General features: G+C 43.0%; 1 protein-coding gene across 1 annotated transcript in view; it reads right to left on the bottom strand.

Annotated features, from left to right (window-relative positions):
• Positions 1-13,679, bottom strand: part of LOC131263480 (DNA-binding protein D-ETS-3-like) — a 33,820-nt gene that overhangs the window by 7,079 nt on the left and 13,062 nt on the right. The window contains exon 4 of the mRNA XM_058265683.1: positions 2,948-3,137. Within this exon, the coding sequence (XP_058121666.1) occupies positions 2,948-3,137 (190 nt within the window). The remainder of the gene's footprint in view (positions 1-2,947; positions 3,138-13,679) is intronic.

Raw genomic sequence — 13,679 nt, 5'->3', positions numbered from 1 at the left:
CTACTAATAAAAAATGTAAGCTTTAAATTAACGAAAAACTTAAATACCAACACAACATTTTCACCATCGGAATGAATCACTCCTCTTAGATTTGTCCCTTCTGGGACCGGTCTATGATATCTCCGTACACAAAAGGGTGTTTCCATGGATTATCCATCTCTCTCCCTCTCTGTTTTGCTCCCTCTTTCTCCTTTGCGCCGTACCTGGCTTGCAAAACGCAAGCTGTGCGCACACAGAAGTCTATTAGATTTTGGCTAAATCAAAATGTTGTTATTTTTCAATTTACAAATTTGATTGCATGAAACCTCCTCCGCTGCAGAAGGCGCGCTTTTGATTCACGTTACTCTGTTTTGACTTCACTTTTCCACCCTGTCTGTGTCGACTGGGTTTTGCGACTGAGAGAACGGGTGAGTGAGTCCTTACGTTCTAAAATCTCAGCACGTTGCCTATTGCAATCCCGGATGGAAATTCCCATGTTGTAGCAGCGTGTCCTCCACCGAGAAGCCGGCAGATTTCCCGCCCACCAGCATCGGCCAGATGTCGGTTTTGAAATGAAACTCTGGCGCTGGAAGGAAATCACTGGAAACGTTCGCCAAAGTTGTCATTTTCGTCCGGGGCTCAGCAGGGAAAACGCAGCGCAGATCCAATGCTAGCGGTGGATTAATGGAATGTAAGGTCGGTATCTGATCTGAACAGATTATGGGAGGTGGTTTGCACCGAGGGAAAACCTGCTGGACCCTTTTCGAATAGCAACGGCAACACATCGACCATGGCCATGGTAGAGAGTGGTTGGGAAAACTTTTATCAGCCAGTGGAACGCACAACATCGGGGTGGAAAAGGAACAATCGGGAGTGGAAACGGCATGCCGGAGCGGTGCTCCGGGAACACCGGAAACGTCGTACACTTAGTTCCATTCGTACGCCACCGTCTGCCAGCTTGTTTTCAATCATTCGTACGAATGAATACGAACGACGAAATTGAAATTATTAGATAAATTCGGATAAACTATACGAAGGGCAAGTCTGTTCCAATTGGAGGATGCATGGAACGACACTGAGTTTTCTTGTAATCGGTAGGTGCTGCTGTTGTAACGTCACCAGGTACCTGACATGGCTGCCAAAATTGTTATGTCTTTTTTAGCAAGGAAAACTTACTACCCAATTTAAGCCACAGCTTGATAATTCTTCAAACATATCACGTTAACCCTTCGAAGGATGAGTAAGTACAATATTTAACACTAGAACTACCGCGATTTTGAAGCTTGCATTTCTACCCTATTTTCTACTTCAATGTTAAATAGAAAATTTTATTTTGGAATACATAAAAATTAACATTCCATTGGATTTGTGAAAGTCATTTGGTAGAATTGTTTAACCTTAATAAAGAAATAAAGATAAAGAAATAACAGTTATTTGAAAAGTGCAGTCATTTTGACTGGTCCGGTAGTTCTGGTGTTAACAAAATAAACAAATCGTACTCTAGATAAACGTTGAATAGGGTTAGAAACAAAAGAATACCCGTTAGATTTGATTAGTAAGATGTTTTTTACCTACGAAAATACAATCGATTCGGGAATCAATAATTTGTTTAGAATCTTCAATACGAACTCGAACTGTTATGTACCTTTAAGAGCTAACTCTCAGTAAATATTCAAAACTGCAAAAGAAAATAAGTGTATTTTAATGCTGTAAGAAAAGTAAAATTGATATGGTAGTACGTGTAAACTATCATCATGCTCAGTTTCGACAGAACTTTTCGAACGGTAACCTATGTTTGGTAAGGATAGTTTGAAGAAGTAGCTTCTGTGACCGACGAAAAGTTAAGGGAAAAAGTGTATCATTATCTTCCTTCGATTGGTCCCTTCTGGAAAGGAAATCCACCCACGTTCAGAAGAGGTGCATTTGGCAGGGTGGGAAATGGTTGTAGGGAAAAGTTGGTATGTTTTCGATCACTGCCCGTTTAATAGTTAATAGTTGATTCGAAGCACACACATCGAGCACGTTTCCATCCATTTCTAATGCATTGGAACGATGTTATCGGTGCAGATGCAGAAAAAACCTCACACAAAAAAGTAGCACAGATTTTTCCGCCTCGATCCAATTTTCCTCTCAATCAACTGGTCGAAGAATTAATCGCTGGAAAAAGCGATGCGCCTAACTCTGCTTGATTATCCGAGCGGGAGCTACCGGCAAATCCCATTACGGGTCAAAGATTACCCAAGCAAGGTTTGCTGTGAGGGTAGGAAAAAACCCGATTGACCGAATGTGAACAGCTTTTCCCGCGTAGCCCACGCACAGCACGGTCGGGGAAAACTATCTCCATCCCGGACGGTTCGATGGGCCGATGACGTGCAGAGCGTTACCGGCTTGCACCCCTCGCCATCGATGGCCAGAGGAAAAATCAATCCGGAAAATCGGGTACCCCGACCAACGGCAAGGGATGGGTGAGATTTTTCCCTTTTCCCTGGCATCAGCGTACCGGTCGTGGGGCGGTGATCGTTAAAGACAATTTGATTTACTGTGATGATTTCTTTTGTTGGCCCGAGCGTCCCCGTCACGTCCCTTGGCAAGTAGTTTTCCTTCGGTGGAAATGATTTCCCCTCGCCCCCTGAGTCGATGATGATCCTAATTCTAGCCCTCTTTTTTTTTATTTGGTTCGAGTGTTTCGTGCTGAGGCACGCAGGAGGGCTTTGTTGTAACAGATTTCTTCAAGCACCCGCACCCCTTCCCTCCCACCCTGTCATCCCCTCCACACACAAACACGCAAAAGCGATGGCGAACGATTTGTACGGTTGTGGCTAATTTTGCGACGACAGAACTAAATTGAGTGAAAATTGCAATAAAAGTGACATCAAAAGAACATTAAGCATAAATTATGTTGGTGCGTTCTCGGTTTTATTCTGGGCCCCCTCCCCCTCTCCGCCGGCTCTCACAGATACACACATACCTTAACGCTCGGCTGAGCTTGTCGTAGTTCATGTTCGGCTTGGACTTCCGTTCGCCCCAGCGTCTGGCCACCTCGTCTGGATCGGTGAGCTTGAACTCGCCGTTCGTGCCCTCCCAGGTGATGCAGGTGGCGTTGGCGGAGTCGCTGAGCAGCTCGAGCAGGAACTGCCACAGCTGGATCTGGCCCGAGCCTGCAAGCAAAAAAAAACAAAATAGCGTAGGAAAATTAGTGAAATATGGGCACGGTTATGAATATAAATATATCTAAAAGCAACAGGGACGATTTTTTCGCTCGGTTCGTTGTTGAAAGACATTAATCATTTTCCTTTCTGCGCGCAGCTCCCCAGGCGGCGCGCGGTGGCAATGGCGAAACGACCGGAAAAATGGGCGACTAATGTTCACTAAGCGTGTTCACACTAGATACAGTGTACTAAAAGTGTACGAAACACCGTACCGAACTCTTTTGCAGAACCAAACCACTTACAAGAACTCCGGCCATTCCCGTGGAGGTGTTGTGAACACATTCCGTCGTTAAACCGATGAGTTTACCACCAACGGAGCAGAGAAAACATTAATGGCGACAGTAATCGTCCCCTTCGGGGTTTCGCCGGGAAACAGAAAGGCTCGCAGCTACAAGCCGATGGGCAACAAAGGGCTAATTATCATAACATCATCAATAATAACACCCACTTTTTTCGGCACACACACACCCCTCTACAAAAGGGTCCACCCCCGCTGCGTCGTCATATCGTCCGTGCAGTGTTTGTGGAAAAGGGATCTAGGTTTCCCTCTTCGCTTTTGCAACAGACAAGGGTGTTTTTATCCCTCGTCATGTTTTGGCCACGGTCGATTCAATCTGCACGGATTATATGTGATTCATCATTAGCAAATCCACTGTTGCACGGCGCATGGTGGGAACAGTAAGCGATAAATACGAGAGCGCAATAAAAAATACACAGCCGCCCGGTGCCGTAATCGATTGGCAATAGACTAGGAAGCACCATAATTACATGTTGTGCTATCAAAACGTACTGTTTTATAACTATGTAAATGTACGAATGTTCATCTTTTGTGATTTGCATATTTAATTACATGGCAGATAGGTTGGGTGTGAGTTTTCAATAATACATTCATAGCAATATTAAATGAAAAAATATGTTCTAGAATATTAAATTGCTGATATTTGTGTTGCGTGGTTGAATGGATAACAGCTTTCAAGTTTTGTTAAGTTTTGCTACCCCCCCAAAAATAAGGTCGTGTTCAAAAACCACACACGGAGGGTAAGTAGTCCCATAATTATGCTAGTACCAATAATGGTTGTAATGGAATAAAACCCTAGCTCTACGATGAAATAAATACAATATTGGTATTGTATAAATACAATAGCGGGAGTACGTAATGTTCTTCGAATTTCTACGGAGTGTTCAAAAGATGAACCTTCCCACTCTGTATTATAGAGGCTCCAAAATTCATATTTTCCAATCAGGTTGTACTAATATGCTGGTTTCCTTAGGCACTGCAAAATGTATTGGTTTATGGGGTCTTCTGGTTTATATGGAAACAATTATTGTGTTCTTGAAAGTTTTTAATTACTTCTTATTGTTAGCTACATGACTACATTGCGGCACTATTGTTGGTACCATTACTTTATTCTATTAAATAATCTATTAAAAATCAGCTTTGGTTTTCTAAATTTCGAAAAAAGGTTTAAACAATTCGTAAGATCGTGTAACATCTCGGCCGTAAATTGAAGACAAAATGTTTCGTATTCTGGTTCTGAAAACTATGAGGCAAAAGTGCAAAAAGTAAACGTGTTTCAATCGGGCAGGATATTCCTGCAAATCTTAAGCTTTATGTTTTTTTTTAACATTCATGTTACATATCACATCATTATTAACACGTTCCGTACCACGTCACCCAAAAGTGAGTGACAGCAGCAACTAGTTCTAAAAAGTTTGAGACCCATAAATAAATGAAAATGTAACATAAAAATTATAGTTATATTAAAAATAAGCTATTTAGGAAGCTAAGTTTTTGCTTGGCCTTCGAAAACCATCGGTTTAACAAATATTTTAAACAAATTTAAAATAAAAAGATTGTACTCAAAATTGTGCTAAAAACGCTTGGTACGCAACGTGTTAAATTATTTTTATATTTGTGAGCACTGAATAAAGCATGTGTTTGACTCACTTACGAGATTTGCTTCGAAGATTACATTTGTGCTACCTCGATTTGTTTCCAAGGCTAGCAATGATGGTCATGGTTAAAATTAGTAGAAGAAATTAGGATCGGTTAATGTCAAAACCATTTGCGATTCGTTTAACTTAATGTTTGTTTATTCCCAACACAAAGTAGCCATGAATAAATTTGTTGTTCCATCAACGGCTCTATTACTATTCTGTGTAATGTAGTAACAGTCATTTTTTTACATTTTAGTTTGTTACCATAGTGGCGAATGAAGCGAAAACCCCCAGTATCACCAGCCACTACTAGCGGAAGAAAGCAAAAAAAAATATAAACAGGTAAATGTGCCATACCGGCAAGCGGAATCGGGTATTTCCGCGGTTGCCCGGGCACGAAGCAGACCCTTGATTAAATTTGTTGCCGGTTTCCGATCATTTCACACCTTTTTCCGTATTTTCCCGCCCTTCCTGCTTCCTGAGGTCCATTTCCTCCTACTTGTTGGCGATGGTTTATTGTTGCTGCGAGAGTGCGAGGGAGTCGTTGGTTTTGTTTTACTTTTTTTGGAGCCTACACAGCAGCTCCCAAACGGTCCTCTACATACACACACTCACACTGGCACATTGGAGGAACCTGGTACCTTTCTATAAGCACTTGGTTGTTGGCGTGTGTGGGCGATAAGGGTTAGGAAAAGAAAAGTAATGACCACCCCCACGGGAAAGGGGTGTTTTTCCGTGTTTCCCACTTTCTTTTTGGATTAAACCGCTCCCGGAACTGATGCCATTGTCGGGTGGACGGGGATTTCAGTCAAGTCCAGGTACCGATCGTTACTAGGTCATCCGTCTTCTGGACAAGGCACCTGGATAAGGAACTCGCCCACGGTGGCGTTATGCCCAGGGTGTGGAAATGTCGGAAAGTGTCCAAGAGGAGCGGGTTTTCCCTCTTATTGTGGTCCTTCGCTTGCTGACGCTTTGTGGCTTCCTGTTGCCTATCGCGCCTTCATCCTTGTTTTCCTGAAGGGGCCCTGCACACATAGGCTTCGACAAGGCAACATCGCCCAGACATGGAGGCTTCGAGGTTGTACTATTTTTATTTCTTTATTATCGGCCCGACTCGGTCGGTCGGAGCGTCGGAGCATGGAACGTCGCGCGAAGGCATGCCGAGAGACCGGAGGGCACGGGCGATAAGATCTGGTGAACACGATTCACTTTCAACCGACGTGTTGGGGTCGAGTTTTCCTCAGCCCCAAACCCGGAAAAACAAGGACAGCTAGAACCTGATGGCGACTCGCGTTCGAAGACGGAACGCTTGCTGAAGGAGGTTCCGGAACATCGATCGGATACGGGCGAGTTGAGGCGTGCTGGAGGGGCAGCAAAGAACCTGAAAGACCCACTTCGGCTTAGGTGGGGGTGATGTAAGTGTTTGAGCCCTCGACTACGGGCCGATTTCCCGAGAATTATTGTGCCGGGACATGCGAGGGCGAAATACAGTCAACCGTTTGCCGGTTCGGCTGCTCGTCGATGGAAAGGAAGGAAAGAATCAACCCCTTTCGAGTGAAGGGGTTTTCTTGCGAGAGAGGGTTGATTTAGGACTTCCTGGTTCGGTTGTGTGGGTGTCGGATGGACAAGCGTAAGTGGATTCCACCGACCAGCCGTTCCGTTGAGCTGGTTAAGACTGTTGAGCTTTCCAAGAAACAGATGCTTTACTTCGTTTTTTTTTATAATATTTTACTTCTTACTTGCTACAATTGAATCAACTTCGAGTGTTTTTTTTTATTTTCTACTGTTAGAGGCCTTTTAAAAACATAGATTTAAAGTAAAACATTTAGAGCACTTTGCTTGGACCCAAAAGCTTAGATGAAAGATGCTCATACATTTTTTTATGGAATTTGTTTATTATGTTTGGCTATAGATAAGTCGATCGTTTTATTGATTTCATGAGATACTGTTTTCGAAAATTATGTTTTGCCATAAATAAACCAATCTTTTTCTGGATTTTTCGAAACCATATTGATTCGAAATTCAGTTGTCGAAATTGGAAACATGTAGCAAAATTGGACTAGGTGAAGAAATAATTAACCTTTGTTATTTATACTTCAGTTATTTGTAGTCTAGAGCTGTTTCAAGCTTAAAATTAGCAGGAACGGCATTATCCGATATTAGGCAATCTCAGAATCAGATAAAAGCGTCAAACTACAATGCAATGCACCTTCGTGTTTCGTGTTTATATCTGCATATTCCAAATATTTGTTCATTTATGCACTTATTTTTCAATACTTCGTACTGTATATGAGCCCCGTGAAGGGTTTACAAATTAAAACTTGAAAACAGATGATCTACAGTAATATTCAACAGTTAGTTGGAGTTACAGTAAAAAAACAGCACAAAATAAAATCGCGGAACACGTTGTCTCATGTGTAAGGCAAGCTGAATGTTCAAATGTTGGATATGGAAAGGGTGAGAGCCCGGAAAAAACCCTGGCCTATAGTTGAAACACATCTTTTTCTTACTTTTACAACTTCTCGCGGCTTAGAATCAATATTAAATTGGTTGTATTACATTCGAAAGATTGTAATTAAAACAAAGTTTACGATAACGTTAGGAAAAGAAAACTTCTTAGAAAATAAGTCCTTGCTTTCCCGTGGAAGTTCTTCAATATGCAACGATTTCCATCGTAATGGCCATGTTTTGATACGCCATTTTGCTCACGGCGCTTTTTGTTTTACCAAATCCACCCGCTCGCTAGCTAATTACAACAACCGTGTCCCTGCTCGTTGGATTACGTTGCGGAACGGACTCCGTCCTGGCGTTTTCCACCCAACAGGAAAAAATCCGCCACATTACTGATTACCAAACAGAGAGGAAAAGAGAAACGAAAAAAACAGTAAATAGCAAAACGGGGCTGCAAAATGAAAGGACCACTCCTTCGACAGCATATTCTAACTGCCATCTGGCAGCTCCCGGTCCCGGTGGGGGGGACCTGCATAACCTGGCACCACAAACCCACCGGCGAAAATCCACCGCGCACTCGCACCGGAAATTTAATTAAACGCTTTATATTTCTTCTTGTCTTCGTTCATCTGTGCTTTTTTTTTAAATTCTTTTCCCTTCACACGTTGGTACCGTGATTTTCCACCGTCTGCTTACAGCTCTGGCCAGCCCCACCAATGTAGGCAAAAATATTAATAAATACAAACGAGTGAACATGATTTTTTGCTTCTCCGCTCGGCGCCATGTTTGCGTTTGGGAGCCGCAGGGTTCGCGGGAAGAACTGTGGCCATCCTTGGTGGTTGGTTCCGCGCTGACGCCGGCAACACCCGAAGGCCATCGACGGAAAGGTCCCGGTGCGCTCCGGAAAAGTCGGAAGGATGCGACGGCAATAGGGCGGCCGCAACCGCGTTCCGATGGCTTATTATTCATTCGGCACCAACGTTTTCCTTCCTTCGAGTGCCTGTGACTTTCCCTTGTTCCATCGCCTGCTTCCAGGAGGTTGCCTTCGGCGGTTCTTTGAAGCCCACTTTGGTGTGGTGTACAGAACCATCCTTCGTGGTTTGTGGCGTTGTTTTTTTAAATTTTTCATTTATAAATAAAACAAATCCAAATGCATTCCAACTCCGCCGCTTGTGACTGTGAACGCCTTCCGTCGGCTTCTGCTTTTGCGCCGCCCGTTTTTTTCCCTCTATTTCATTCCGCCAACATCCGGGACGATGGAGGCCTGTGCGCGAATGTTTTAGCCGGTTAATTAGCCACACGAATGATCATCGCACGCAAAACTGCTAATTAGTGACGACGGGCCCAACTAGAGGCGCATGGCCCCAGAGGAGAGTGTTCTGTCGAAGACAGAATGGGAAATTGTGACAAAATGATAAAAAAAAACAACAACAACAACAATATGCAACCCACCCTTGGATGGTTGGGGAAAGTTTTTGTGACAATAATTATCGTGTGCACGGGGGAGTGACTTATGATATTAGTTTATTTCGTTTTGGGGGATGAATAGTTCAACGAAGCGTCGAAGTGGTGGAAAACGGATGGGGGTTGGTGTGAAAAGCACCCTAATGATAACTGCTTAGTCCATCTTCAATTTTAAAAGTTCTACCATACTTTTTGCTTAACTATGAGAATGAATAATGTCTATACGGTTCTATGCATCTTTTTTACATTTACTATTTATACTAAGCATTCGCGTGAGGAAAAAACATCTAGATTCCTTGAACATATTTAAAAATAATTGTAAAAATTGTAATGGAACTTTTGGTTCTTCTAGTACTTTTCATTTTTTCATTCAGGCTTTTAAAACTGATCGAAATATAAAAGTTTCAAAAGTAGTTGAACCACTCTTGCAAAAACAAAAAACAGATACTCAAACAAAACTCTACAGAATATCTATTGTGTGGCAAGTTGAAATGTGTCAAGTTTGAAAACAATTATTGCTAAGGATGATTGAATGTAAATGTTTTTATTTTTCAACGACTTCCGCCAATATACTGCATAAGATCGTATGATATAGAATCCTGCAAAGTTGAGTCAATTCTTGTTCAAACACCAGGCTCGATAAGGAAAGAGTAAATTGCGAGAAGTGATTTTCCGGAATATTTAACTTGTTTATGTGGAATAGCTGCCTTATAGCTTAGTAGTTTAGTTAAGTTTTGTAAAAAAAAGATCAATAGACAAAATAATGTAGCATATCACTTTAGTTTTAATTAAGTTCATCTAGCAACTTCAATTCTTAAATCAGAAAACAATAAAATTTATGATTAGATTCTTCGTTGTTTATTGTCCTATTTGATCTGATCTATGAATTATAACATTTATTCAATTTAGTTATAGTTTGCTTGAAACTTTTTCAATTTTCCCGGAAACTAACCTTAATTGCATCACTTCTTTTCAGTGTTTTTTCTTCCCTTTCCAGCGTTCCCTTTTCATTCAACTAGACGCACTTTGGAGACAAGTGACTTTAAGCCACATTTAATTGTTTTCAACTTTGCCCTCCCGTGGTCAGGTCGTTGTTGTTAGTCACTTACCCGGGGCCAAAGTAAGCTCACCTTTTCACGCACTCTGCGTGAAACGTTCCCCCCGCCCGTATCTTCGTCGAGCCGCCAGGTAGGTATCGCGACATGACTTTAACCTTAAAACCGATGAATATTTCATGAGTTCACTCGAAAGCCTGTATAAAAAGGACGAACGGGAAAACACTCGTAGTGGTGCCCCTCGGCTGCCGAGTGCTCCTGACAAGGCGACGGGGTGGTCCGTTTTCGGGTGGTTTTGCTTCACCTTTTCCACTCCGTCGTGAACGTCCCGGTCAACGGTTGCACGTTCCGAAGCGTGTCGGGAGTTCGATTCGGTGGAGAGATACCTTTGGAGGGCCTTTGGTGTCGGTTCCGGTCCGGCGCGTACGGTCGGGATTTCCCGAACCAGAACGGACCTGGAAAAAGCTGGAAACGCCGTTACGGTACGCCTCTCCCCTTCCCCCTGGACGTGTGGGGCTTGGGTTTTATGTTTACTATTCCATTTGCAGCGCAAATAGTGGAGTCGTGCACCGGGGGTTCAGCTGGATTTTTCATTTCGGGGTCAGCAGGCACCGTGCGTTTGCTTTTATTACATGTCCCGGACACTCTCCACTCTTTGACACCCGCCCGGGTGGGGTTCCTCAAGGCCAATGGTGGTCGGACTAAGAGCTGTGTGTATGTCCCTTTTTTTTGGTTTATTTTCTTCCAGGAGTTGGAACAAATTTCCGACCAACAATCGGAGGGTTAGATCGGAGTGTTAAAAAATCTCAATCAAACAATTTACAATACCAATGGGCAAAGAAGGGAGGGAAGGTAAAAAAAACAACAAAAAAGAGGGCAAATGACCCTCCCGGAAACACGTTGAACTATGTTTCCCCCTTTTTTTGTTGGACTGCTCGCTTTTCAACCAATTTTGCATGATTCATTGTGGGTCGATTGTTTTACGAAACATATTAATAAGTCGCACCCGTTCCATTACCTCGATGCCGATCAGGGGAACCGAAAATGCATCGATTGCAGCCTTACTTAGGAACTCCTTTTCTTCCCGAGCCGGGGCCATTGCCACGGCGCGGAGTAACAATCAAACAAACGCACAACGGCACGCGCGGGAAAGCGCCGGGGAAAGTCATACGCCAGCAAACCGTGACGACGTTTTGACACGTGTTGGTTACAATATAGTTTTGATTGCACCACCACCTCACTCTCTCTCCTTTGCCGAACCTTGCTCGACACGTCCGCGGGGAGCAATAGCGACTTCGATAAATAGTAATAACCGGGACCGGGAGACGGAGAAGTATAATTTGCTTACCAAGAGGCTAAACGCCAACCGAACCATCCGGCCAACCCATGTGTGGGAGGGCAATGTGTAACAAATCGGTTGTGTTTTCACACCCAAACACCCGGTTACAGTAATGCGGCGCAGTTAGCAGGACCATTAGGGGCGAAAACGGGGGAAAAAAAACGCTCTGGCGAACGATTTGCGTTCGTCCATCGATGATTAGGGAATTGATTGATTGGAGGAGGAGAAAGGTACCGAGCGGACTGGAATACAAATTCCTCCATTGCCAGTAGTGTAAGGAAACATTGTGCGATTGGCGCATAATGGTGCAAAGCAATTTTGCTTTTGTTTTTTCCTTTTAAAACAGCGTTTGAATGAAAGGAAATGGGAAAAACATAATCTCCACTTTGGTGAGGGTGCTTTAAAAATATTCCCAACAAGTCAGTGCAAATTTCATTTTAGACTTTTCATAGCATGTTTTTTACACGTTCACAAGAATTTAATCAAAGCAAAAAAAAAATGGAAAGAAAACGTTGATTTTACTTGTACGACGTACTTTTTTTCATCTCAAATATCATGAAACTCTTGTAAAGCATAAAGCTAAGCAGGCATTTGCGATGCATTGCTGATGACAAAATGTTCATAAATTTCATTATCTACACAAAACAATCGCTTTTCTTTATCATAAAATTACTGGGAGCGAAAAAAATCACTGAACGTTTTAAACTGAAATCACAAGCAATAAAAAATATGCAAAAATTGCTCAGCACATGCACGCACATTAAAATGCAATTTAGCGATTGACTTAATATTAAAACACGTGAATGTAACCTGTCTTTTTATAGTATCTTACTTCTAAGATTGACTTTATTGCAATTAACAAGCGCGTTGTATTATTTCTTTTAGTTCTTAATATTTAAAATTGTCAGTAAAGACAAAAGTTTGTCGGTCTTACTTTTCTTTATTTATTTCTTTTATATATTTCTACTTATTCAGGTTTACTACTATAGAGGTGCTACAAGAAATGGCTTAGATGGACGAGGAATAAAAATATTATAATCATCTGCATCTGTCCCATTTGAAACTGCAATGAACAATAAAAAGACATTTCCAATCATGTCGACAGGCAGCGGCATTTGTCCACGCTTTCTTCGGCGCCACACTCGACCCCTGAGTTTTTCCCAGGTATGGCATAAATTATCTAGAGAACCGTCGGGGGGACGGGCGTCGCTCGTAATGCTAATTTCCCGTTTTCGGGTGGCGTTGAAAGCGACCGAAAAACGCGCTGTTCCTGTCCGTGCGAGGCGGGACAAATTGATGACTTTTCGTTTTAATGTCAAATAATTTGCTGCTTTCGTTGCGAGCCTGCTTTTTTTTCTTCTCCACCCCCGCCGGTCCGGATTTCCTCCGTCCAAGACATTAGCCGTGGGCGAGGGAAACTGTATTTTGTTTTCTTGTCGGTTTGTTTTTTGAGCTTAAGCCCGGTGAGAGGAGGGGAGAGTCTTGGGTGGGACAGTGGAAAACTAATAAGGTAGGCAGGAAATCGGTTCATAAGGTGCTCATGTTCGCTTGGGTTTCGTGAATATAGAAACACCTCACGAACCGGACAAGGTGACAAAGGACAGCGTGTAAGTATGTTTGTGTGTGTGTGTGTGTGTGTGTGTGGGGTTGTGGGTCCGTGTTTACGCGTGGAGACCCGTGGTGGACGGTGGCATTTATGAATAATCTATCCGTGGAAATGCTACCCAACGGCACCCGAACGGTGGAAAGCGTGGCCACAGAGTTACGGAAGAATCTGTTTTGGCATTCAAATTCACGCGGAAAAGCAAAACTAAAGCCCGGCCGAGGGACCCAGCCACGCCGGTAATGTGTTTCTAACCCATAAAGGAAGTAGTAATTAATCAACAACAACATCGTTTCTCGGGCATTTCCGCCCAAGCTTCCGTACAAGTTCGGGTTCCTATCGGAAGGCCCATTTCCTCCGGTGGGCGCTGTTGCTTTCGAAACGCCAGCCCGGGCCAGACCGTGGATCGGCATTTTTCCTTGGTTGTGCGCTCGTTTGCTTTCTTTTTCAGTGAAATTTTCTTTCTCATAGTTTTTTTTTGTAAGGAAAAAATGCCCTCCACCCGGGGAAAGTGTGGAAAAATCGTCCTCAATATGCCGTGCAAGCTCGCCCCGGAATCAACCCCGGAAGTATGCAGCCAAGAAAGGTCATCAGGCTTGGACTATGCAAAATTATCGATTTTCTTCGCTTCCTTCTCGCTT

Source organism: Anopheles coustani, chromosome 2 (assembly GCF_943734705.1).
Source record: "Anopheles coustani chromosome 2, idAnoCousDA_361_x.2, whole genome shotgun sequence".
NCBI lineage: Eukaryota > Metazoa > Arthropoda > Insecta > Diptera > Culicidae > Anopheles > Anopheles coustani.
This window is presented reverse-complemented; position numbering and strand designations above follow the sequence as displayed.